Source organism: Halichoeres trimaculatus, unplaced genomic scaffold (genome assembly GCF_033239565.1).
Source record: "Halichoeres trimaculatus isolate MK-OKI-2021-1 unplaced genomic scaffold, fHalTri1.1 fHalTri1_scaffold_12, whole genome shotgun sequence".
Lineage (NCBI taxonomy): Eukaryota > Metazoa > Chordata > Actinopteri > Labriformes > Labridae > Halichoeres > Halichoeres trimaculatus.
Genome location: NW_027437190.1, coordinates 7542181 through 7569190, shown reverse-complemented (window position 1 = coordinate 7569190; position 27010 = coordinate 7542181). Strand labels below are relative to the sequence as shown.

The following is a 27010-nucleotide window of genomic DNA, read 5'->3' as shown; positions in this document are numbered from 1 at the left end:
GTAAAAAAGCTGCTGTGGAGAGCCAGAAGTGGGAGAATTGGCCCACAAGTGCCACAAAATATGGTTATAAATGCAGAGGAGAAACGTGTTTAAAAAACTGTCATGATGAAAAGCACTCCAGGGCAGATAGCAGAGAAATCAGTGAAGTTAAGATGACAAGTCGTTGCCATGGAAAACTGTAAAAAATTAAGTCAGCAGCCAGTGTAGTAGGTGAATTTATGGAGGTGATTCTTCTCACTGGTGGAAAATCAAATAGAAATATCAACCACAGCAGAACTCTGTGTTATCAGCATGAAATGGTGAGAAAAAAAAATCAAATATCCTAAACATACAATCTAGGATTTTGCCACCCATTCTTAATCTAATTTGACCCGAGGCCATACAGCTGATTCGTTTTAGTGAAGACCATAGGTGTTTTAGCTGCAGGCTCGAAAAGAGAGAGGCATGTGTGTCACACAAAGACCCTCGGTTAGCGACGTACCGAAAGGGACTCTGTATCACCATCTTATCTTCAAAGGACTGGGCAGGGGCTCAGGGGAGCTGTGCCACTGCCTCGCCTCCACACAGACACACACAGAGGGGGATTTGGACCTGCAAGCAGGAACCAGAGATCTCTCGGCCGGCACCCAGGCCTGGACCCTCCTCCAACTCGCCCGCGGAGAACAGGCAGGGTTCCTGCACACGCGGCACGACATCAGTGAGCTGATCCCCCTCACCACCACCACCACCACCACCACCACCACCACCCTCCTCCTCCCCTCTCCTTCCCTCCTCCTCCTCCCCTGAAAACCCCCTTTGCCGACTGCCTGCCCATTTGCTTCCTGGCCTCAGCTTGACGGAGGGGATGGGATCTGAACTCAACTTAGACACAGAGTTTCCACATTTCACAGATGGCTGGGAGAGGCTTTGCATGAAGGTGAGGAAAAAGAGAGGGGGAGAAAAAGAGAGGGGGAGCTTCATCGCCGGCGCCGAAGCAGGGCCGATTTCACACCACGGTAGTGTGCACTAAAGCAGGCCGCTGTTAATCCACTCACTGAGGGGAAGGCCTAGAGCTATTCCGCCGCCCGACCGCCATCTCCCTTCACAAAGCCATAAATGGTGCATTATACAACTGGGCTTCAGAGACAGTGCTGATATGCTGATAGGTGGTGGACAAAGACCAAGGCAACCACAGGAGCAGAGCCACATGCAGGACTGAGAGCCTCGGTGTGAGAGCAGAACGGCACACATGTATCCAGGCGTGATCTGTTAAACCGACTTGCTGAGGTGTGAACTGTTTGAGTGCTATATCTCTGCTTTTAATCGGGGTTAGTTCAACCTCTGGATTCAGCCTTGAGTACAGACATGGACACGTGCCAACTCTTCCTCCTCTGCTCCTCATCAACACAACAGCTTTTCTCTCCACTGTGAATTTATCTGAGAAAGTTACAAAAATTCGGCAAGATGAGTCTTTGAACTTCTGAAAGGCAATCATTTGAAAAGAAAGCAGACAGGAAATATATAAACATGGGGGAATTTAAATAAATTGACGCAGAGAAAATCAAGAAGAGGGCAGTGAATTATGTAATGATAAGACCGCCACTAGCCTAAGCCACAAAATGAGATGTTTTACATGAAACGAACAGTGGTCCAGATTAGAGAGCCATCCTGTTTAGACATGAAGCCAATTGGGTTGATATCACAGTTAGAGAAAATTTGAAAGATAAGTGGGACTATGAGAATTGTTATAATCCAACTGTAACAAAAAGCTGAAGTATATTGGCTCTTCCCCCAGAAGCACGGCACGATAAACATCTTTGATGAAAGAAGTTCATTACTTGTGCTCTGTGTAATGTTACATGCTGTATTATGAGTCTATGCCAACCTACAGTGAGGCAGTCTCTAAATAAAGCCTCAGGCATTTAATGGACATCATTAGGTGAAAACATATAAGAGATAATTATGGTAATTACAAATCCCTTTTATTCGCCCTGAGTCTTTGACAAGAAGGATGTCATATCATCCACTTCAAACAAACAAAGAGTTGTTGTCTCTTCCCCTAAATGATGTCCGGTTCCATTCGGATTTGAATTGTCTTCAGATTATCCTTTTCATTGTTTGGTTACTGACTCTGAATGGAGGCTCCGTTTCTTTCAAGTAAAACTTGATTAAAACAAGTGATTCACAATGGTGGAATTTGACTTGCATTTGCATAGCCACTTCATCACAAGTGAGACCTTGATCTTGAAAGCAGCTCCGCACAAAGCTACGGACGGACATGTCTGTTATGTCTATTAGAGCTGGAACCTCTGAGGAACCTTCTATTCAATATCCCAGACATCACTCCTGGCACCAAAGACATGTCTTATTAAATTTCAGTTCCATAACATTAGTTAAAAGAAGAGTACGACCAAGATGGCAATATTACGGGTTGTTATGACCTCAAAAAGGTCTTCCAAGAGTTTGTTTAGGTTAAACCTTAACCACGTGTTGCTGTAATTTTTGCCACAAGAGGTCGACCCCGGAGCGAGGCTTGTCACTTCATCTAAGTGATACACAATGAAAGCAGCCAGAGCGGCTGAAACGCTGCATGGAACGTCTTCACCCGGTGTCTGACGGGGAATCCTCTGAGACTTGGGTGTTTATTTACAATATGCATCCAATCATCCTTTGTCACCGTTCCATGTTCATCTTTTCCCATAACCACAGAGAGACACTCACTGGAGATTCCATTTTTGGCTTCTTCACTAAAAAAAAAAAAAAGAAGCCTCATGGTATAGTGCTGTCTTATCAGATCCTGCTTACAATAACAGATTCACTTCAAGCAGAGGCAGTTGTTTAACTTATTCAATCCCATGGGAAAATTCAGTTCAAATAAGTCAGGAGACATCTGCCAGTCCACAGCAGCTGATGATGTCAATGGGTCCCTACTAGTACCAGATTCCTCCAGCACTTCCAATCTTTCCTTGTGAGATTACTGCAATAGGATATTACAGTACAAACTATGACCATGTGTCCTGCTGCCACAAAGCTTAGCAACATATTACAGTTTGTCAAAGCAAGCTATTGCACGGGGGAGATAGATACAGAGAGGAGAGAGAAGCCATTGACCTTTGTGTCCTTCATATTTGCCTAGCCTCCCCTCAACCCCAATCTTAAGAGTGAAATCATCTGATCCTAAACTAACTGTCAACTGGCTTGTGATGGTGGCAAAGCCAGCAGACATCAATCAATCAGATTTTCTCCCTCGTCTATCAGAGGTGGCTTTTTTTCCCAGTTTTGCCCAAGCTTATCATCTGACCCAGTTGTTATCCCGTTTCTGAAGCTCAGAAAAACTTGATCATGGTCAAATGTATGTCTCAGGGAATTGCAGGCACATCTTACACCGCACCAGGGGTGGAAAATAGTCCATTTCCCAGCACAGAAATGTAATGATTGCCCTTATTTGAAACAAGGTTCTTAATTCTATACTCTGGCTGGCACATAAAGAGTTTGAGGCTGTTATCTTTGTTTTTCAGGAATGCGTGTGTGAAACAAAGATAAAAATCCAATCTGATACCCAAAGACAAAAAGGCATTTTTGGCTAAAGCACTTCTAGCTGTCAATGATTTTTAGTAATTACTAGATAAGCATTCTCTGAAATGCAAAGAAGAAGAATACACTCTGAATCTAAAATAATATTTTCCTCTCAGGATGTCGACTGTCTGCTTTCAAACAACAAGAATCATGAGATGTTTTTCTTACGACACGTCACTCCTTTCGTCACCGTCCCACCGCACATGCTCAGTCTAATCTGATTTGCATAATCTACTGTAAATATAACTGATGATCGTCAAAGTGCTCTAAAAAGCGAAATAGGGCTCCATTATGGCTATTTCTGTAGCAGTGCTCCCTGCTAATCACATGCAGGCAGATACGGCCACTGATCACATGATGTGTAAGCTGTGCTGTCAACAGCTTTACAGCTTTGCAATGGTGCAAATCAAAACACAGCCTCTTTAAAGTATTAACATGTTTTGAAGTTTGTTTTATATTTTCAGCATATTTGACATAAATTGTTTATCTATTTACAAAGCTTTGTCATTAGTGATTTTCCACTGAAGCCTTAAGATGCTATGTGTTTTGTGGCGTTCGTCTGGCGGAAAATGCTGATGTACAAATTGAACTGAAAAGCTTGTTAGTTAATCCTCTGTTGCCACCTATCTCTTAACTATAGAGCCTGCTGCGTTTCATTCCAATGCAAACTTCTGCATCGCGCTGCCCCCCACAAACACATCCCCAGTAATTCCTGCCAAGCCAGAGATTTACACTTAACAGCTCTTAGGGTGTCACTTTTTTTTGTGTGCCAGCTCGTCTTCTGCTCCGGATACTGCGCTTACCAAACTATCCCTCTTTTCATATCATCTCCTCTCAAAAAATCACCCCTCCATTTGTTTTCAGATTACTGTAAATGTTCTCCATTGGAGTCAAAGTCGAGACCTCGCCAATATTTCTCAATGTATATTGTTGACAACATTTTGTGACAATGGCTGCTGCAGAAAAAAAATGACTCAGATTTCCCAGGAAACCTTGTCCTTTCTCATCCAAGATTCAGTCAAAACCCTGATATTCATTTTGACACGTTCCATAAAAATGTTTTGATCAACTGTGGCTAATTAAATTGAAATGAACAAAAAGAATCTGAATACTGACATAAAAGTTATTTATACCCCTGCAATTTAAGACTGAAAGACTATTTCTTGAATATTGCAGCAGCGAGATGCTTTCACAGACACAGAGCTGTTTCTCTTCTGGGCAATGGAAATGTCAAAGCATCACACAAATGTGATGAACCCAATATCCATATCCATGATACATCAAAACCTCTGCATGGTGCAAAAATAACCGCAATACCTCAGGAGAAACCTCAGAAATCCCCCTAATTGAGCAATATCTTCATTCCTGATCCATGTGCATCACCAAGGTGAAAAGGACTGTGCAAGTTAAATGAAAGAAGAATTCATGATGTGTGGCGGCCTCTCTTACTCACCCTAGCTATTTCCCCTCTTGGCAGGGGCCAAATAGAGAATGTTAAATGAGGCAATTGTGTCCCGGAGGCAAAAAGAGGAAGAAAAAAAGAAAAGCAGGCAGTGCCCCTGCTCTCTGCTCCAACCCCGAGGAGCAGACTGCAGCAAGATGAGGCATCCAGGCCTTCCACCACCCAAATAACTCACACCAGACCCAACTCACTGTGAGAGCAGCCTACACACAGGCTCAGCAACCGTTTGTCAAACTGTTAATTCAGGATGTGTTTTCTTTTATCGCACAGCGCATGGAGATCAGAGGGTTGAAGAAAGTATGCATGGCCTTTGAAGGAAGAAATAAATAAAGAAGAATGAACTGAGTTTTAACTAAATCTCAATATAATCAGAGAAAAAATACAGCTATGACTCCTGGAAGACTCCTCAAGACAACTTCTTATTTTTGATAGATTTACTCACTTTTTCTTTTTGGCTGAGGAGCTGAAGAGGAATGTAAGGAGAATATAAAAAAACAGACATGCATCAAAGGGTCAAGGTGGGGATTTGAATCTGCAACCAGTGCAGCCTTTGTAAATGTGGTGTCTACTCTACACAGTGAAATAAATACATCTACTCTGTTATTGAATGGGCTTTTAATTTAATGTTTGCCCTTTAGTTTGAAGATTGAGATTTTAAAAGGCACAGCATGTTAGCAGAATATCAACATGTATAGAAATAAGCATTAGCATCATGCTAACTAAACAGGACACATCAACCCTCACACCATCATGTATTGTAATGAAGCATTGGTGGTCTAAAATATCTAAAAATAGTCAATAAAAAAAACTTTCTGTAAAATTTAAATGTTAATTTTTGCTTTATTTACTCATACCTAAATGCTCTGACCCTGAACACCTGATTGTCTTTGTTAAATACAATAAAACCTGATCAGTGGTTTTGGGAAAATGCTAAATCAATCTAAAGTGCTAATGAAATAAAAGTTCACAGAAAGTCAAATGTCAGAGTTATTCTATCTCCATGTGTTCAGTTTTCAAGTTTGGGCTGAAAAACTGGGAATTTGAATAAAAAGACGGTTACATTATTCATAAACAGAAACAGTACATTTTTGTTTTTGTTGACGAATGCCTGAGAGATAAATTAATGATTAATAATTCAATTAATATAATTACAACATAAATCAATTCCAAACTAATCCTAATCTCAAATAAAATGTAGTTTAATCTGGTGCTGCAGTAGGAGTAAACACACACACACACACACACACACACACACACACACACACACACACACACACACACACACACACACACACACACACACAGACAACAGGCTGAGGAGCTGTAATGTTTCAGGATGTAGAGTGAGATCTGTTAACATTCTGTGGCTGCAGGAAACTGATCTCCCCTGCAGTCCCACACTGTCAGCTATACAGACATACTCCACGGTGACACCTCTGATAATCAAATCAAAGCTTAGTCTGGGTCTTAAAAGGACGTACTTGAACAACAGCGAGACCAGGGGCTTTCTTTGCTGTAATGGCCTTTGGACATCAATATTTAAATCTTACATCTTTGTTGTGATTAGAATGCTGCCCCCTCCCCTCGCTCCTGAAACAACAAGGTGGAGGTAAAAAAAACCTCGGCTTAAATCGATAATCTTTCAGTCTAAACTAGATTCCTAAGCAGTTTGCCACTCTCAGCAGCAAGATAAGATAAACTCTCTTTGACCTGAGAGATGAAGTTGCCATGACGATCAGGGAGTCCACTTTCTTTATTGATATTTTGCTGATGTAACAACAAATGGAACCAGATCCTGCTCTCGATAATGGTGATTAATTAATACCAATATTGATCCCTACAAGCAAGAGACAAGGCTATTAACTTAAAGCAGGCTGAAAGTCAATTGTTACCTGGGGGCTCAACAGCATCACTGATATCAAATCTAAATAAACAGAGAGCGATACGTCAGGGGCTCAGGCGTTACATCAAAACACATGTAAGGACACCAGAAGGATCTATACCTTCTGCTTTGATCGTCACATATTTCTAAAATTAACACGTTGTGTACCGTGGTGACAGCCACACTGCCTGACATGAAAACACAATGGTGACAAACTTGGAGCAGTTATTGGAAAAATCACACTGGAATTCAGGAAAGAGGAAGATAAAGAGGAAACTGTGAGAGGAAGTGACCTCCACCTTTCTGCAACCCAGCCCACATCTCACACTTCTGTCCAGGCACAGTGCAGACGCAGCGACATGGAGGGTAGAACTGGGCACCGTCAGGCCATCGCCTGCCAACCCCACCCCACATCATACACAGGACTGTCGTAGACAAAGGGAACAACAGCTGCAATCCATCCCTCTCAGTTAAAGACAGGGAATCTGCGATATGGACAGTGAAATCAGCATGGGGAAATGTTTCTCTATTGAAAATCACTGTACTTTAGACACAATAGAAAAAACAGTACAAGAAGATGACATTCATCTGCATTGTTGCTTTGTGTCAAAAGTGAGGAGGCAATTGAGGATCCTTCAGCTAAGACGAGGCAACGGCACAAGCTGTTATTGGCAAGGAACAGATGTTTGAGGGAAAGTTGGCATTCAACAACCATTCTTCTTCTGACAGAAATCAACAAGAGAAACACAAGAGACACGCCGTGATTGTCACCCAATGAAAGAGAAACCCTTAAATATACAGGGAGGCTGGCATGCAAACATTTTTTGATTTTACACCCCCAAAACATCTGACTGATGGAGTTGCCAGCGTTTTCGGGCCAAGGGTGAAACACAGCGTATACGTCTTCCACAGCTTCAGCGTACTTTCCTTATACAAAAGAGGCAAAGCTGAGCTTAAACCGTAGGAAACATGGATGAGGAGCCTGTCCCTGACAGACACAGAGAGAAAGAAAACACATGAAGCTAACGGGGTCTGCTGAAAGCCACATGCTCACTGCATGTACTCTACATGCACCAATGTACACACAAGCAAACACACACATGCACAAATTTAGATAGAGAATGTTGGCAGTCAAATCAGTAAACACTCGTCTTATCCTTCAGTGCTGTAATCTGTGTCTGAAAAATGCCCCTTAAAGATATAAATGTCACCTGATGTGATAAACAGAATGCTAACATTACGTAAAGTGGCCTTATGCTAAAGAGGAGGAGAGATTACCAGCAGGCAGAGATGGAGGGAATTATCGCTGGGATAAATTATGAACAGTTCAAAGTGCTGAGAAAATTCATAAAACAGAAAAACTTTTAGAATAGGTCACAGTTTTAGCTAACCTGTGTTACATTAGATTTAAGAACAGATGATGGAAAATAAAAATGAGAATTAAAAATGAATAATCACATCATTTATATGCCTCAATAATCAAAGCTTCTACATTCACTGTTTAAATGATAAAATCCAAGATATCACAGGTGAATATAAAGTGTGATAACAGATTCATGGATGTATGATCGTTATAACATACAAGGCCACGGTGAGCTCTCTGCACTCCTCTAACAACAAACTCGCAGTAAACAAAAAGAACAATCAAAACAGTAAGGAGGAGGATTCTGGTTGGACAATGTTGAGTTAAACAGCCAGAGGAAGCAACTAAAATTCTCAGGCGGTCCATATGGCCGAGACAACAGTAAAGAAGAGAGCACTAAGTCAGTTTAATAAGCACATTTGACATGAGATGTCTGCCCATGGCCTCAGAGGGCTGCTTCAATATGTTCCCATAAACATTGGCGCAGGCACGCTCCCTACATCATCCAGATTCCCCTTTACGCAGTAAAACTTTGGGGGGCAATTTTATAGAAAAATTACTCTCAGGGGCCTGGTTTCAATTCAGCCTGTTCATATCTTTCATTCCTATTAAGCATCAAAATGTTCTCTTCTTAGCACCAATAGAGGTATGGACACCACCATCACCCCGGGAATGGCAACGGGGAGTAGGGGTGGGGGGAGGGGGATGGAGGGTGGGGGGTGGAAAGGAGGGAGAAGAGAGGATCGAGGAAGCTTGGTGGAATTCACACATCATATTACAGCAGCTAATCGCAATCCGCAGAGCATCAGCGATATTTTCATCATCTCTGTCAAATTCTACTGACCCGTCTTGGAACGGCTAACAATCTGAGCAATTTATTGGCATATTGGCACAGGGTGATAAGGCTAAAAACAACAGCAGCTAGCAGCTGGCCCTGCGAGATGAGCTGATAACATTGATATGTGCTCCCACACAAAACACCTCCACCACTATCTCCTCTTTTTATCAAACTCTTATTACAATAAAAGTGTGTGTGCAGGGGGCTCTGCTCTTGGGGAGGGGGATGCTGAAAGGAGGCTGGGAAAATATATTTATATATTTACAAAAATCAGATGTAACATTTCATAGCAGAAAAAAAGGAGGAAAAAAAAGAAAAGAAAAAACAAGAGGGGGAAATACATAATTTATCACTGTATTATCGGGATATCCAGGCAGCCTAATCAAGGAGCACTGAGTGACTATTTTTTGCCTTATCATCCAAAGTGGTGGAAACGGAGAAGGAATTATCAGCCAGCTGCAGATTGCTGGGCTGGAATTTTAATGGTAATAATCGGGTTTCTGATGGTATATCTTCTCTGCTTATCTTTCCCATTATCTGGCCATATCTCCCCAGTCATCGGAGCAAATTAATGGTGCTCTTTCAGCATTGCCTTTTTATCACCGCTTAGAGAGCACCCAAGGGGAAAGAATAAGCAAAATATTAAAATACTGCATAAATCACAATTTTAGATAACGGTCCAATGTATGCAGGAGAAGGGGGGACTGCGCCCAACAACCTTTTTGTCCTTTAGAATGACTGTGTGTGCCGACTTTCTGTGTAGTGCTCCTCTGCCTTTGTCCCAGAGTTCCTGGGGTAGAGGAGAGAGGATCCAGGCTCCTTGTGACCTTTCTGTTTTTAACTAGGGCTGCTCACCGGCTTCATATTAACACGATCTTACACATGACTTACTAATTTACAGAAGGCCAGGTCACACTGATGAAAGTGTAACGCAGACATTACATTTCATCTGCTCGAAAACATTTGGAGGCTACGAACGGGATTGGTCCAAAAAAGAGTGGGTCTGTCATGTCATGAGATGTTGTTCTTCTTTCGTGATAGAAGATACTTTAGAGTCTGTGGTAGAAGCAAACAACTAAATGTTGATACACTATTTTATTTATTTCTATTTTCCACGTTAAACTTTCCTAAACTACACAAAAAATTGAGGATTTATGCCAGTATTTCAGCAATTAACGTCATCATAAGTATAAATAAAACAAGATAATGTATGATTCAAAATTGTTTGCTTTCACTAATGTTGACATCTACTTTGATTGTGAGAAAATTCAAACATGACTCACAATCCCAAGAGTCTGACAAATAAAAAAATGTTTTCAAAGATATCAACTTTTTTTTTAAGTGTGCTTAAATAAAATTATGATCTAAAATAATAAAACGTATTTGTTAATTAAAGGCAATAATGTCTTGTAACTGCCACATGTATCAAAAAAAAGTTAGCCAATTCAAAATTCCTGCATATGATCCATGTAAACACTCCTCCAACACATGAACAACAGACTCCAGTCACACGAAAACACTCACAGGATGTCAAACTTCTCCGTCTGACTGTCTCGTGTAAATATCATAAAAAGAATACAAACGACTGGGAGTGCATTAATATTTGATGCTCTGACCTCAAAGTAACCACAGTCTGCTTTTGCAGGAGCAGCTAGCAGCAGCAGCAGCTTAAAGTAGACAAAATGAACACACACACACGCACACACACTGTACACCCACTCAGATGTGAGAGCTGTATATGAGATGTCAAAGTCTGCATGTCCACATGTGCTCGTGTATTTATGGAGCTTTGTGTCCAAATCTCAAGATATGTCAAGTATTGGAATTATCTTTAATTATAGGAAACTGTGTAAAAAGAAAAAAAAATAATTAAAAAAAATTGAGTACAGTTTGACACCATGAGGCTGACACACTTTGAATTAATGCACACGATGACCTGTACTTATTTATGTAATTAATACAAATAATAATCCAGTAAATTTCAGATTAAAATTCCTGATTGAATTAAATATGAGGAAAATATTCTGCTTTGAAATGAGGACAACACTTTCAATAGATTCATGTGAGTGAAATTTAACACACTCCATAAGTTGCCACCTGTGCTTTTTTTTTTTTTTTTTTTTTTTGTACTGCCATGCCACATCAGTCAACTGTACTTATGGATATTAGGATCATGTAGATCATTCTGGGAAGTTTGGAAAAAGTAAGTATGCACCAATTGTTGTACTCAGCTCTGCAAGGGTGTAAATTAAAAATAGGCTATAACAGAAGAAGATGAATTAAAAGAGATGGAGTGTGTGTGGCACGTGTGTGTCAGTATTTTCCAAATAACACCTACACCATTCATCACATCGGCCTGTCAGACCAATTCCCCAAAACACACACACATACACACAGTGTTTTCTCCATGGCCTTTAAATCACAGTGTCTGATAATTGACTGCTTTTAGGAGCTGATGTCTGTACACACACACGCTCAGTCAAAATGATGCACTAAATGCACAATTTACAATTTAGGACGCAAACTCTAAATTAGTCACGTCACACGTACAACAAATAAGTTAATTTTTGGTAACTTGGCAAAAAGCGGTGAAACTTGTCAGCCAGCAGCTCTGCGGGAACTGGATTGAGAATCAATTCTTCTCCAAAAAGACGAAATAGCAGCGGAGAGAGGCTGGAGCGTGTGGACCGTGACAGGCAACACATGAGTGGCGATAGTTGGAGTGCTGCTGAATCAGCGTCAGTGTGGTCACTATCATTACAATATTCCGCTAACTCTAATAAGCCCAGAGACGCGCTGTAGCGCCTGCACAACATTAGGGAATAAAAAAGGGGGGAAACTTACGTTTGATCTGCCTGGGGTTGCTCTGCTTCCTTCGGGACATGCCTGTTGTGCGGCTGGTCAGTGAATCCAGGTGTAGTACTGAAAGATCGATAGGTTCTGGATCATCCAAGCAGCCGGTTTGGGGTTTTGTCTGATGGAAATTTAGAAAGAAAAAGAAGAAGAAAGGGGGACAGTAGTACTTTTTACAAGTCTATCGTTCCGTCTGTCTTATCTTTCTCGTCTCTCTGGCTCTGGTTTTGGCTTTCTCTCTCCCTCTCACTCTCTCTCCCCCTCTTTCTCTTTCTCTCCCTCGCACACACTCACACACACTAACACACACACCCTCCCTCTCCTCTCACACTCTTCCTCAGCACCGTGCTCCGTGGTGAGGCTGCGCTTCGCCGCGATCCACACGGACTGACTGGAGAGGTGAAAGCGTTTCGCGCTTTTGTTTGAAGATAAGGTTTGTTCCTCCCCGGGTACCGTAGCAGCAGCTTGGTGAACTTCACTTGATCCACAGTTACTTTCACTTCCCCTAATTAATTAGCGTCATGTTTAGTTATGTGTTTTGAAGTAGATATGAATGAAAATGAAAACAAACCGAGCTCCAGCTGGTGATTATCATGAGGCATCAAAGCTCGGATATAAACAAACAAAGAAAAGACAAAAAATATTTGCTTCCAATTTATTTCTGCTAAACTTTACTTTTTATTCCAGGAAGGACCCCATCCTGTGCTGCTGCTTTAAAACCATCCCTACAATTAATTTCACACGTTTTAACGTGGATCTCAACAATAATTCTCAGTAATATAATAACAGACTTTTCCATGAGGTCTTACTCATATCACCAGCACATTTGACCCAGTGGTGGGTGAACACAGCAGGATTAGCTCAGTTTTAGCTTGGCTACTTTTCCCCCCATAATGCACTGAGAGTTGATCCTGATTGAAATGCCATGACCTCAAATGGCTTGACCTCTTTGCCAAAAGCTGAAAGATGTAACATGGAGCGCAGATATTTCTACACACTAAAAAAAAAGCACTTCTCAGAAAGGATGATATAGTGTCTAAAATCGACTCAGCTGTACCTTAAATTGTGTCGAACTGTCACTGTAAAATATTTTTATTTTGTAGTTTGCGGTGAGAAAAAGTTCCCTGCTTTTTGTTCTTTGTTTATCTATCAATATTTAATAATACTGTCAATCAGAACGAGGCGTTTTTTTCTCCTTCTTCTTGTCTGCAAGCCGTCAGGTTGCATGGACCAGAAAAATATTCAGAATTTTCAAAGGAGAGTGAGAGAGACAGGAATGAGTCTTCAATCATTCAGATTTTGACTGTCATGTTCTGAATAGTTGCCCAAACTGGAAATCACTCTCTTCAATTAGCCAGTTGGACTGCCAAGGAAGACAAGCAAGTGGCCTGTGAAATTATCTTGTAACCCAATTCCACAACTTTGGAATGGAGTCTGAAACTACAGAATAATTTATGTGGCAGGCGGGTCAGCGGTGGTTCACCTTGAGGAGAGCATCATTCTTGCAAGTCTTCTTGGTTTGCCTCTTCCAGCCGCTCTCCCTTCTCCCCACAGCCAAAAGTTTTATTTTTGATGTGTGTGTGTGTCTGTATGTGTGTGTGTAGTCTTTCCATACAGCATTGGATATAATCTAAACACAGTGTCATGGGACAGTAGTAGTCATCATTTAAATATCTCAGCTCTGTCACACTGTACTTTCTGCCAAATACCTTTAAAAAAACAAGGATGCATTCATTATACAGAAAACTCTTTATTAGAAAAGGATGTAAAAGTGAACACATGAGGATTAAAAACACAAGTTAAAGAATTTTGCTGGTTTCCTGGTTTGAGAATTAAAACACGCAATGATCCATTCCAAATCCAGCAGTAAATTAAGATAAAAACCCATGTCAAGGTTAAAAATCTCCCCTTTAGTCTCAAAAGTGTAATGTTAAAACCCATAAACAACACTGACCGGCCATATTAGGAACCCAGTCCCAAAATCATTAATAACAGTTGTTATAGGAGCAACAACACAGTGAGAGGAGAGTGTCAAATTGCCAGCTGAAGATTAATTTAACGCCACTCCTAAATCCTCTGAGACTGAGCGTGGTTCTTCTCTGCTGTTCCTGAGCCCCAGTGGCTTGTTTGAAGCTGACTTTGATTGACAGGTACAAATCTGCGAGAGGAAGAGGAGCTTTTTTTTTTCCTCCGCTCAGACCAGATGGTTGTGATAATTAACATGATACTGTGTCCATCGCAAGGGAAATCACTGACACAAGGTTGGTCATATTAATAGGTTAAGGTATACTGTATGCTGTGGAGATGTTGCACAGTGCACTCACATAATCTGATTAGAGGGGGAAAGGTTGATTTAATGTGCTAAATCATTTGATTAGATCTGCCAAGTCAGATTTAGGGAACGTCATTCAGTGTTGGAGGAGTGGAGGTGGGCGGTATCATGGATTCATTCTTAAAGACAATGTGTTGGAAACAGGTCATCACTGCCCAGGTCATCTGACTGAGGACATGTCAGCATGTCTCACACACTGATGAGGTGACATGATGTCAGATATAACTTACAATTGTTGACCATTGACAGATGTATTATTTACAGTATGGTGTGGAAATAAAACAGTTTCCTTCTTTTCAAACAGAATCAAACATTTGATTTCTGTCTTTGTCAGCTAACTGTAAGCTGGGTTCTGATTTTGTGAGATGGTGGCAGCCCTTTGTATCGCTTACTTGATAAAGCATTACCACTAATTTCCTTGGGTGTGTCCCTTATACTTAAAATAAAAAAAAGAAAGAAAGAAAGAAAAACAAAGTACAAACAGTATCTTTAACCTGTATCTTTAACTATTAAAATGTTGAATTTGCATAACTCAAGGTTGCGCACCAAATTCTACTGTTGGAGCAGAGTTTAGAGTTCTGAGCTTATTTACAGCTGCCTTTTATTACAGCATTTGAACAATTCATTTTAATATCTTCTCTTTTACTCTGCACTGCCACTCTTATCTTAAAATCTGTTTTAAAATCTGTTTTAACATAATCAATTTTAACTTTTTTCTTTTAATCTTATTGTTTTACTTTGTCTTTTTTAATTCTAATCTGCTTTTTAATTGAATTTTAATTGTTTTCTTTTATTTTTTTCTGTCTGTAAAGTACTTTAAATTTCCATGTTGAAATGTGCTATAAAAATGAACTTACTTTGCCTGCCTTGCCTAAATTTCCCACTGATTCTTTTCTTCATTCCAATGGATGCAGTGTTTTTATGTATGCAACTTTTCTTAGAGTGAAAGGAATCACGTTTTACTTTTTTTAAGAGCCTTTTTATTTTATTTTTTTATGAGACTTATAAAGATCTGTACGGGTTATTTTTTGACATCTAACTCACATAAAGTAAGAGAAAACTATGTTGACCCATAATGACATTCTGACTCCTGCTGCTGATCCTGTCACACTTTAACCTCTTAAGACCTGAGCTTTTGTCTGGTGTGCTATTATTAATTCACCTTGCTATTTGGGATAAGCAAGACCTAATAAGTATAAAAACTAAACTTGGTCTTTGTACAGGAAATTTGATTTATTTAATGTTCTGTATTCGAAGTTTGTTAGTAGTGTTATTGTACTTAGATACATTGCTTTTGTCACTAAAACAGGTGTAATGTTGATGATGTGGGCAGTGTCCCTAAATGTGGCTAATAGGTCAAAGTTTGAAAAAATGAACCATCATGTGTCTGAGAGGCAGACATGTCATTTCCACATATGTGGACGCTGCATCTCAAGAGGTTAAAACAACATGCACCTCAGGTGATTTTATTCATATTCACTAGAAACTTGTCTCAGTTAAATGTTCATGTTATAACTTGAATTTTGAGCACCAAATAGAGTTACATTCTTAATTCTGTTTATTGTAGAGTACAATTAAATAAGTCTGATTCGTAACAATATAACCGTGTGCTTAGGATAACCTAATTTTAAATATTTCATTATACAATCCTCTATTAGTGACATAAAACTGGCTTAAATTTCAGATAAAGAAAAGAGATGAAGTAAAACATATTCAGCAAATCCAGAAAAGAATAAACATGTCATGATAAATGAAAGGACAGATAGACAGATATGAGTGTTGTGTTCACTTTTGATCATCCATCACGGATCAGCAGCAGCAGCATCAATAACAGCTGTGGTCTTACTGGTGCAGTGTTGAGGTGGAGCTGCTGTGCTGACTGGGTAATATCACTGGGAGTCTGGCATGACAAATTACCAGGTTGATGTCTTTAGGGGGATCACACATGTCCAACAGCCCAAGGAGTGACAGCCATCAGTTGGACAGCGGCGCCATCTTTAAAGAGCAGCTTCAGCAGCTCAGCCCGGACATCAGCGTCATGAGTTTGTCTGCTGTGGTGACACCCTCTGGCTCTTTGGGATTGGTTTGTCTTCAGAGGTTGCTGGGCCTGTGTGTGCGCGATGTGTCAGTGTGTGTGTGTATGTGCACTGACATGTGGTATGCACAGGAGGGTAGGTGGCTTTAAATCAGTTGGATCCTCAATGAATAAATATACGTTGAATGAGAGAGAAAACAAAAAATCAGAAATTAAAGACTTGATCTACACTTTAACAAATCTGATTTAATGCATTTTCTTTCCTAAATATGTTTCTGAATACCTTTGATGAAGCACAGTCACCTATTTCTGACAAAGCCAGTTTAAAAACCTTCTTTCCTCAAATTAACGCCTCCCTCCAAATGACATAACACACTGATGTGGTTTTTATTATAAGACTTTGAACAGCTACAGATCTGCTGTTGTCTTTGCTGGGTAAGAGGCTGGTAGTGCTGCTGGTTGTGGCTGAATGCTCCAGCTCTCCAGCCCCACCATCCATCCAGCCAGCAGCTCCAGCAGCAGTGAGCAAACAGATGTCTGAGAGAGTGCCCACTGCGCTGGCCGAGCTGCCAAAACCACCCGCGGCCATGGAGGCCTCAGCGCCGACTCTTTCCAGAGAAACTTCATTCTCCGCACCACCATCCAGTGCACTTCCCCTCCACACCTCCTTTCCATCCCTTCAGTCTACCAGGCGTATCGAGCTTCACAACAAAGCTCCCCTCCTCTCCTCTCCGTCCCCCTCCACACCCAAAAAATGCATCATCAAAAAAGTTGGAACATTAAGAAATTGAATCAAAATGTCACACATCCCCAAAGCATCTTCAGATTACAGCAAAACATTAAAGTCTAAAGAGATGAAAATACTAAAAGAGGGCGGGATGAACAAACTATGTTCCTCCCAATGGGAGTGTGTAAATCTGTAAATAAAGGCTTTCTGTGGAGGAAGGGGCTGAGGAGGAGAAACCATGGGGCAGTATATTCTTTCTGCTAATCTCACTGTCTTTTATGTGGTCAAAAGCTGAGATTGTGACACCTCCGGGGTATACCCAGAGACTCTTTTATGGATTAAAATATAAAATATCTGCACTTGTTTCAAGGGGTCCATTTCTTCAAAAATAGTTATGTTATAAAAGTAAGGAGGAAAAAAATGATCTGCCAGCTGAACGGAGGAAAACAGTTTAATGAGGCGATGAATCAATGACTGTTTTCCTCTTGATCCATCAAGATTTCTGTGGAACTACCTGTGAATGGTCAGCTCTCACTTTTATTAGGGTATAATCAAAAGTCTTGCTGTAAATATGTCGCTGAGAATGCAGCGGTGAATTTTTTCATTAAAAACTAAAACAGTGTATGACAGAAAAAAGCAAGTGATATGAAATATGTTATTGTGTAATACACAGAATTTAAATGTGTTTATTTGTGTTTATAATCTGCAAAACACAGAAAACTACAGAAAATTCAGAAAAGGAACATCATTTACTGTTTTGATTTAACACACTTTCAGTTAATGAAGAGACACTGTTGCTTGGTTCTTATTTAAAACAAGTAACTTATTAAAATCCAATGCTAACAATAATTAATTGAACATTTTTTGGAATTAATAACAGTGAATACTACCTTTATTACTCCCTTTTTTCAATAATTTAATGCAAAATAAGCAAAAGTAAACACATAAATGTAACAATATTTCAGGTTTTTAATTCCCTGTTCCTTTTAATTTGTATATTTATAAGAGAAATTAGTTAAAAAATATATTTCCTTCAACCAGATTTATTTCACCCAGTTAGAAAATGAGGCAGCTTTTTCTTATAATTTTTTTTTTTAGTTTTTAGATTTTATACGCTTTTATTAGACGCAAAATGTGCCTCCCTCTTGCAATATCAACCCCCAGTAACCATTAAAGTCAGGAGCTTTTAAACTAGTGTGAAAACACAAAACACTACTGAAAACACAAGTATAATCTTTTTCATTCATTAATATTAAAAACCTTCTGATACTCTTTAAAATATCTGTTGATCATTAGTGCAGCCAAAGAAAAAGGTAATTGTTTGAGTCTTCTTTCCTTTCATGCTGCACTTTACTTCCTCAGTTCATACACATTATTTATGGCACAAAGGTTTACTGTGCTGATGTTACAAAATGCCTCTGTGCATATGAAAGCAAGAAAAGGTTTGCAGCGCCCAAACAACATTTTCTCCACACAGGAACACTCTGTGTGTTTCTGACATTCTGTGATTTAATTTTAACCATTTTTATGAGGTCAAGTAAATTATATTTGATATGTGTGGCTGATCCTTTCCCCATTTCCGCACATGTGCATGAGTAACTGAGGACCCACATCTAAACGCAGCATTATAATACAGTCTGTTGATGTATTTTATAAGTGTGTCTGCTGGTTTATTACATATGCAGAGGCATCAGTTCACAGCAAAATGGAAAAGGCATCAATATATTCACAGAAAGGCAGGCCGTAGACAGCTCAGAAAATAAATCTACATCTGCCAGGCTTCATGCAAACAGCAGAGCCATCCTTAATGGTGAAACCATCGATGAAAACAGATAAAAATATTAAATATTCAGACATTCCTTTCACCCAGTATCAAAAGCGTCCAGATGTGGGAAGCTGGAGTTGTTATCATGAAGCCAAACGACAGGCATTGAAAGAAATTCCTCTGAATTTTCAACCATATAAAAGTATTTTATGGCATGCAAATAAATGGTAATTTTTGACTATGGAGAAAAAAACATGCCAATAAACCCTATCATTTGGGACTAAAACTCCACAAACAGGAGATACTTTCAATTTGCCTTGCCTGTCCCCCCGCGTTAGATGCTTGCGATTGCCGCGAAATTAATCCATTTAACAATCTGTGGCTTAAATTTGAGGATTTCCAGTTTTTTAGAATATCAATAAGTTCCAATTGAAGAAAGGATTCTTTTGCAATTCAGGCATGTGCAGGCGATAACGGCAGAGTTGGCATGAAGAGAGGCAAAGATGGATTAATTATGCAGAGAACATGGAAATTCTGCTTATCATCGCTTAGCAAAGGAGCCCAGCTCACATAATCAGAAAACGAGGATGAAAAAAAATAACAATGCAATGGCACCTTCCAGCCCATCATCTTACAAGTTAGATTTTTCCTGTAATTAAAAAGTAACATACAATTATATTCATATCTCATATGCAGACTATGAGTGGGTGTATATTAAATAATTGCATTGGGATATAAGGGTTAAAGTAAAAGAGGGAGAGGCAGAGAGGAAGAGGGGGGAAAAGAAGTTTAAAAATCTTGTCTCACAGGAATACAGCTCCCCTGGGTTGGATTGAACTACTTAAAAACTGAAAACTTAAATTATCTTTGGAAAGCAAACAAAGACAAAGGCTAAAGAGAGACGACTTAAGCTACTGTATGTTTACTTACTTGTGTTTTTGAAACGTGCTCTTGGTGCATTTTGCAAACAAGAATAATAATGTCTAAAGGCAGTTCTGGTAAATCCCCTCTGAGGATGTATGATATGGAAAGATATATGCAGCATTTTGTTTCTCATTTCACGTCCTCTTCAGTTTCACCATCACGGTTGTGCACGTTGGGCTGATCAGGAGCTGCATTCAGTCTGCCAGCTGTGGATGTAGCAGCTTATGTGTGCAATTCTCTAACGCTGTGATGGAAGGTGAAACTGTAAATGTTAAAATCTCCTTTTAAGAGACACCTGGGTTTGAAAAAAGACAACATCCTGTGCTGGTCAGAGGTGAGAGCTATCCATGGGAGCTGCATTTAGAGGAATCCCTGTAAAATGTAATTTATTTTTCACCTTACCTGTTTTAAAAGATATCTAAGAATGTATTGTTTTATAATTTCAATTCAAGCATCCTTACGTTGCTAACTCTCGCTTTTAGATGCACAAGTATCTAATTATCCTTGCATAAAAAATCAGTCTGCATGAGCTGTTGTTGTTTTTTATTCTTATTGTTATTGTTGTCTGTCTCCATCCATCTCTTTCCAAGCTCAACACAGTGGCAGCAGATGGTTGTTCAACATAAAATTGGTTCTTCTGGAGGTTTCTGCCTGTGAAAAGAGTTTTTTCTCCGCGCTAAATGCTGCAGAGTGCTCTGCTCATAGTGGATTAAGATAAGATCCTATCTCTCCTTATCTTGATGCTGGCTCTTTGTGAATAATATGACGATGAATACAGTCTAGACCTGCTTGTAGAACTGGGCGATGCAGAGATTTGTTGGTTTATCAAAAGATTTGGAGTCGAGTCTTTCAGTTAGCAAACCAAGGGTCAGGTTGTTGTGTGTAGTATAAGGTCATGAGTTACTTTTTAAACTCACTATGTAGCAGTAAAAATAAAGATGTGTCTCAAATAATTTCCAACAGACACTCTGTGACATACTTGTCTCAAATCATGGACCCTCTTTAGACGCTTCTCCCATCCTGACTTTTTCATCTGACCCCAAAAAGAAGCAAACCCTTCAAAACTTTCTGAATCAGCCTCTCTATCCGAGATAGCTTTCCAGTTCACTTGCAGATTACGGCAGCCTTTCAGACGGCACACCTGTTGCTTGAGCCTTGATTTCGCTTTTTGATCAGAGGGTCCTTTGACAAAAGAGGGAGAGAAGAGGCAGAAGAGGAAGGAGAGGCAAGAGAAAAGATCCTTATCGAATACTCTCCACCGGACAATGAATTTTCCCCACCATTCAAATGTATCTGCAGAATGCTTGAGTGATTCATTACAGCAGATTCTGAAGTGTGACAATGGACCTTAGAAATGAGAGATGGTATCTTTTTGCTGATTTCATTTCCCTGATCCTCCTTATCCCCCTGGCCTGTGTACCTCTATTAATTAGAAAGTAGGGATTTCCACTCATCAACTGATGGGTTTCATGCTTTGCTCGGTCACAAATCTCCTGTCCATGCTATCTCTCCTCCCAAACCACGGCTGCTGTGGAACGTACGTACTCTGCTCCGACTTCAATCTCAGCCGCGACTCAGGGTGGCTTTGACGATTCATAAATATTTATAAAGCGATTAAGAAAGAATAATAAAGTTATAAGACAGTGGTTGGGTACCCTTGAGCAGTGCTGGGGATGACGGGAGGAGAGGCGATCATCCTCTCTGGCTCTTTTTTATGTGCTTATGTTTTATGTGGAAACCATCTCACTTAAACCATTTTAAGCAGGAGAGCTATCACTTTGTGCTTTTTGATATTCACCTGAGCAACAAACACTGAATATTTACACAAAATGAGGAGAAGCCTGGGTGTTTTATTGACACTGATCTTAAATTCTTACCTTTTTGGTGAAAACATAGACTTAGTTCTCAGACTGAGTATTTGACTGTCTTCCTCTTTTTATTAGAGCTCATCAAAAGGTGTGTAGATATATATTAAAAATGTGTTATATTTTACATTATTATGATATACATGATAGACATGAGACATTGCATGGTTCCCAAAGAACTCCTCGCCTGGTTTTTATAGTGACAGCAGTCTGACTCTTGAAAGTGGCATTAATTATTAATGATACACAGCAGAGCTGAAATGGCCAATTTCCCTGTTGTCTGTATGACTGGAGGGGTGCTTGAGGGCGAAGACCTGCAATTAGCTGGTATATGTGGGTGGCTATTCTCGACAGCATCGTCTCAGTTAGTAGCATGACTGCAGAGGAAAGGAGACTGAACCCCAAGACTAATTACCCCTTTCCCTCTTTCTTAAATATGAAGACATTAAAGTTGATTAGTCGTTCTAATTAGGTTATGCTTTTTGATACCACTTGTGTTTTTTGCTTCTGGCCTTTATGTATGATAATCTCTTTTTTGCATACTTGCCTACAAAGTTATTCCAGTTATGGAGTTGTAGGCATCCTGAAAGTGGAGACAGGAGCACATTTGGTAAAGTCTGTTTTTCCACATCCATGTTTATAACGACTATCTTGTTTTTCTTTCATATGATTTTAGGATTGTTAACACTTTGTCACCAAAGAAGAATAAACTAAGGGTGAGTAATAACAAGAACCTCACAATACGATTCGTAATGAAACTCAGGTCAGGATACAACAGTATCACAATGTATCACAATATCACAATATTGTGATATATTGCAATATTCTCCAAGGTTAACTCAGAAAAAAATAAAGATGATGTTCATGTAAATCACAATATTACTCAAAACTGAAATGACTAATTGAAAGCAAAACAACATTTTATTTTATTGTTTTGAACCTCTTAAGACCCAGGGTCCACACATAAACTGTATATAGAGTGGACAGCGTGGCTCCGCCATTTACCATTGTACAGTTGTGAAGCCAAAATTCCCCTATCACAGGCGCAGGAGAATCTGAGTGTAGCTGGGTGACAAAAATAAGAATCTTTTTTTTCTTCCTTTCGAGAGTCTGATCTCTTCTTGACTTTACCTCCCAACATATTGTACAATCCCTGAAAAAAATACACAAAAACGGCAGCTTTCAATCATCATTAAATGTGACATAAAATCTAATTTTTAACCTCATATAACTAATGAAAATGAAAATTTTTAGAAAAAAGAGGACTTGAATACAAGGCAGCAAAAAAATATCTTCAAATCACCACAACAATCGCACATGAGAAACATTTCTACGAGGTGTATTCATTTCTTAAAGTTTACCACAGCTCATCTAGAATGACTGGAGAGCCGGATTTTTTTTTACCTATACTGCAACCAGCCACCAGGGGGAGCAGTTTTTGTGGTGACCTCACTTTGAGCCAAGCAAGATGACTTCCATTGCTTTTTAAACCTATTCGCCACATACAGGGACACTGCCCACATCATCTTTTGGTGAAATCACAACTTTACACCAATTTTAGTGGAAAAAATGGCAGATTAAAGTACAATGACACAACTAACAAACAAACTTCCCGTACAATGACCAAGGTCTTTGTACGGTCTTACATATCCCATATAGCAAGGTGAATTAAAAATTGCACACCAGACAAAACTCAGGTCTTAAGAAGTTAAACTCTTGAAAGTCAGATGCAGTGTTTCATACAAACACATGATTTGAAAATACGAAGTGTATTAAGTTTTTTTTCTGAAACTACTGTGACGCTAAACTAATGTTGCAAATAAATCATCTGGTTGAAAGACGTGGTCACTTGGTGAAACTGATAAATGTCATTTGATGTAAACAATTACTCATAAAAAATCTGATAATGCATAAAAAAATTAACTCGTATTTTGCTTCCAATTCGGCTAAAATATAAAGTTTTACTTTTGCAAAAAAATATTTGTTTTCAGAGTTTAAATGACCATATTGTATCAGAATTCAAAGTATCACCATATGTCGCTGTATCAATATTTTTCACACCCCTAGATTAAACCCACTTAAATGTATTGAGCTTCCAAAGAAATAAAGAGCCAGTTAACTTGTGAAGCTTCTTTCAAATAACAGCTAAATCTGATTGCCCCCCTCCTCCCTCCCCCCCTGCAACAGCACACAAGGACATGGCTGGGCAGAAAAAGGAGAGTCCTCATCTGTAAGATTAGGTTTGGTGACTCCACTCCTCTCCACTGGATGTCAGATCAGCAGAGTAAATTATATTGAGATCCTCTCAGAGATGACAGATGAAATCTGTCTCTTTGGGCTTGACGTGAAGCTGCAGGTGATACATGATATGTGATAAGGCTGTGATGTCACAGCTGCAGGTGGATCCCCCCCCTCCCCCCTCCCCCCTCGAACTGTCTGGTGTGGAAAATGGCAGCACTATGAGCTGCTCACAGAGAAGTTTTATCTCCCCATCTGTGTGGTCTCTGCTGCGATGATCTTGGACTCCAGCCATCTCAACCTTTGTGCCATTTAAGAAAAAGAGAAGGGGGGAAGGGGCAGCAGGGTAGAGAGAAAAGAGGGATTAAAGGGGGAGATGAAGAGGGCTGCAAGATCCCGCTTTAAGAACAAGTTTGGGGGGCAAGCAGGCAGCTGACGGTGGCTCCCCATCCCAGATTGACTAATACCTATGTGTCATGCAGATGCACTAACAAGCCTGGCTTATCTGATTCATATCATCTAGCGCCATCAGACGCTGTGGTGACGAGTGTAGCAGTGCAGTGTGGGAAACTGGGTTAAAATGAAGTCATCTTTGTTAAGGGGTTTGATCCTGGAGACCACACATTCAGTCCTGTTCAAAAACAAAGCAACAAAAAGCAAACTTTAACCATTTTTTTCCCCCAAAGCCAAAATAAGATTATTCCAAATCTTTAAGACGTGTAAGAAAAGTAGAAACAGATGCTAAAAGTGGTTGCACAGATACTTACTCCTTAATGAATGTCGTGCCAAGATTAGACACCACAGAGTTTTCAAGCTCTTGCTTTAATTCCCGGTGTTATTGTCCTGAAGTGTCATGAATAATCTCAACAGTGACATATTGTAGATTCTTTACTTCTTTTTTTTTCTTGATAAAGTTCTTAAAAATAAAACACACCTCAACAAGAACCAAATCACCACTGGATACGCTAACAAAAATTTTCATTGTCTTACTTTATGTTTAATTTGATGTTGGCATGGCCACAGACTTTGTTTTATTATTTATGTTTTCGGGGCTATTAAAATGTATTCATTCATTTTAGTGATGTTGCATTAAAAAGTCAAATTCAAATCAACAAGAGATTTCAGAGCAAACTAAATGCATGATATGATCTTTACCTTTGGAATTATTATTTCAATACATGCTGCACTTACACCCCATTGTGCTCAGAAACCATGACTTATAACGGAGTGAAGTGTTTGAGTGCATGCTCTGTGAAATAATGTTTTTTATCATGTTTACAGAAGTGCATAAACAAATTGTACAGAAACCCTTTTTTTCTAATTTAGTTTCATCAGGTTAATTGTGATTAACACACTCCAGATTAGTGCTCTGCTTTTGTGATGTGGTTGCTCATTGATTTCAATCGGATCAGCTGCACCTGTATGCTTAGCTCATAGGTGGTAGCTCAAACTTTCAATAATATTTGAACCTAACACAAAGTTTACATTATTGTAGACTACGCTAAAAAAAAAATGTGCCATCCAAATACACACCTGTGTCCTTATTTTCCAATATGGTGAGTGCAGAAAGCAGGTAGTAGATATGGAGGGCTAACTACGGGATGCAGAAAGGGACAAAACAGAATCTGATGTAAAAAATATAAAACATGTTAGACCAGATTTGAATGTGTGGCACTATGATGTAGATTAGAACAGGAAAATAGTTGCCCTCCATTTTAATTTATTGATTGAGGCAGATCTTTATTTACATAACTACTGTTTATGTTTATTCGGCTCTCATAGAGTCACATATAAGTTTTACCAGCAGAGGGCGCTTGGTAGCATATGCATCAGTAGCTGCTGACGGTAGAAGAAGACAGTCAGTAAGCGATGAAGCCAAGCGGCAACCTCCAGTCTGAGAATATGAGACAATGCAGAAGTGCTAAAATCTGCTGTTTCTGGAGTGTTTGCTTGAGGCTGGCTCTGGAAGAAGTGGAAGTCACATACACACCAAGCCAAAAAAAAGCTGTTTTCAAAGCAGAAATTGACCTATTTACAGCCTGGTTCAAAAAACGTCTCCTATCTGAGTCGCTAATTTTACTACCGGCTCCCACTGTACGAGGTTGAATTTTTTTCTAACACGGCCGTTCAGAGGATATTAACATCGTTAGCTCCCCCAATAAGAGGCAAAGCTGAGGGTCACGTGACAGCCGGCGCCCTATGGCTGTAGGCGAAGCCCTTGCCACTACCAATATGGCCACTAGAGCCGATGTGATTCATTTTCCGTTTCAGAAACAGACGGGTGACGTCGGCGAGACTACGTCCATGTTTTCTACAGTCTATGGATGGAGCAGTGTAAAGATCCTGACCTAAAAGCGCTCCTGTTAACCTGTATTCTCTGCTTTTGCAGGTAAGCTGCTCGGTAAATAATAATAGACAGCAGTAGCGGTAGATCTTAAACCTTAAAGTGTAAAAAATGTTAAGCTAGAGTGAACTCACAAGTCCACAGGTTTGTAAAAGTAGCTTGTAGCATTGTGTAGCTAAAATGGAGGATTCATAGTGCGTGGCAATCGTGGTAATGAACCAGTAAGTGTATAAGTATAACCTCTCACATAAGTATGTGAGAGGTTAAATGACACAAGTTAACTGTTGATTGATGCACATAACAGCTGTCAATACATGAGTTTATAGCAAGAACCCATGTTAAACAGAGTGAGTGTGTAAAATTGAGAGTTGCCTGTGTAAATAGAGAGTCTAAGTGAGTGGGAGTTGAGCTAAGCTAAGCTAAGAAGCATGTGTAGTCTTTTAGTGATGCTGATTCTGCGATTTAGCAGTGAGAAAAAAGTGTGTGTTTTCCACATTTGTATTCTTTGGTAAAAACTACCCTTGTATTGTCTATGTATTCGGATACAGTGCAAAAATACTTATATTTCAGTACTATTGTATTTTGCAGTACATGTATTGTTTTCTGTTTACTTTGATACTGTGAGCGTAGAAGAGGACAGTCAGTACGTGATGAAGCAGTGTACAGATGACGATTCAAGCGCTCCTGTTTCCCTGTATTTTCTGCTTTAGCAGTGTTTTGCAGTGAAAACAAATTAATGTATTGCACGCAAGATGAGTTAGCCCATCATTTTCTGCAGTGTAACAGATGCAGCTCAATAAATGCATTGCAGCTGACAGCCCTTTTTT

At 39.7% G+C, this 27010-nt stretch overlaps 1 protein-coding gene across 2 annotated transcripts in view; it reads right to left on the bottom strand.

Annotated features, from left to right (window-relative positions):
- The window catches only part of zfpm2a (zinc finger protein, FOG family member 2a), a 128860-nt gene extending 116509 nt beyond the window's left edge, over positions 1-12351 (bottom strand). The window contains exon 1 of one of the 2 annotated variants that reach the window (XM_074683352.1): positions 11945-12351. In XM_074683352.1, coding sequence (XP_074539453.1) covers positions 11945-11984 — 40 coding nt within the window. In that variant the 5' untranslated portion in view covers positions 11985-12351. The remainder of the gene's footprint in view (positions 1-11944) is intronic. The other variant, XM_074683351.1, reaches the window with a different exon arrangement.
- Positions 12352-27010: the final 14659 nt, after the last annotated feature.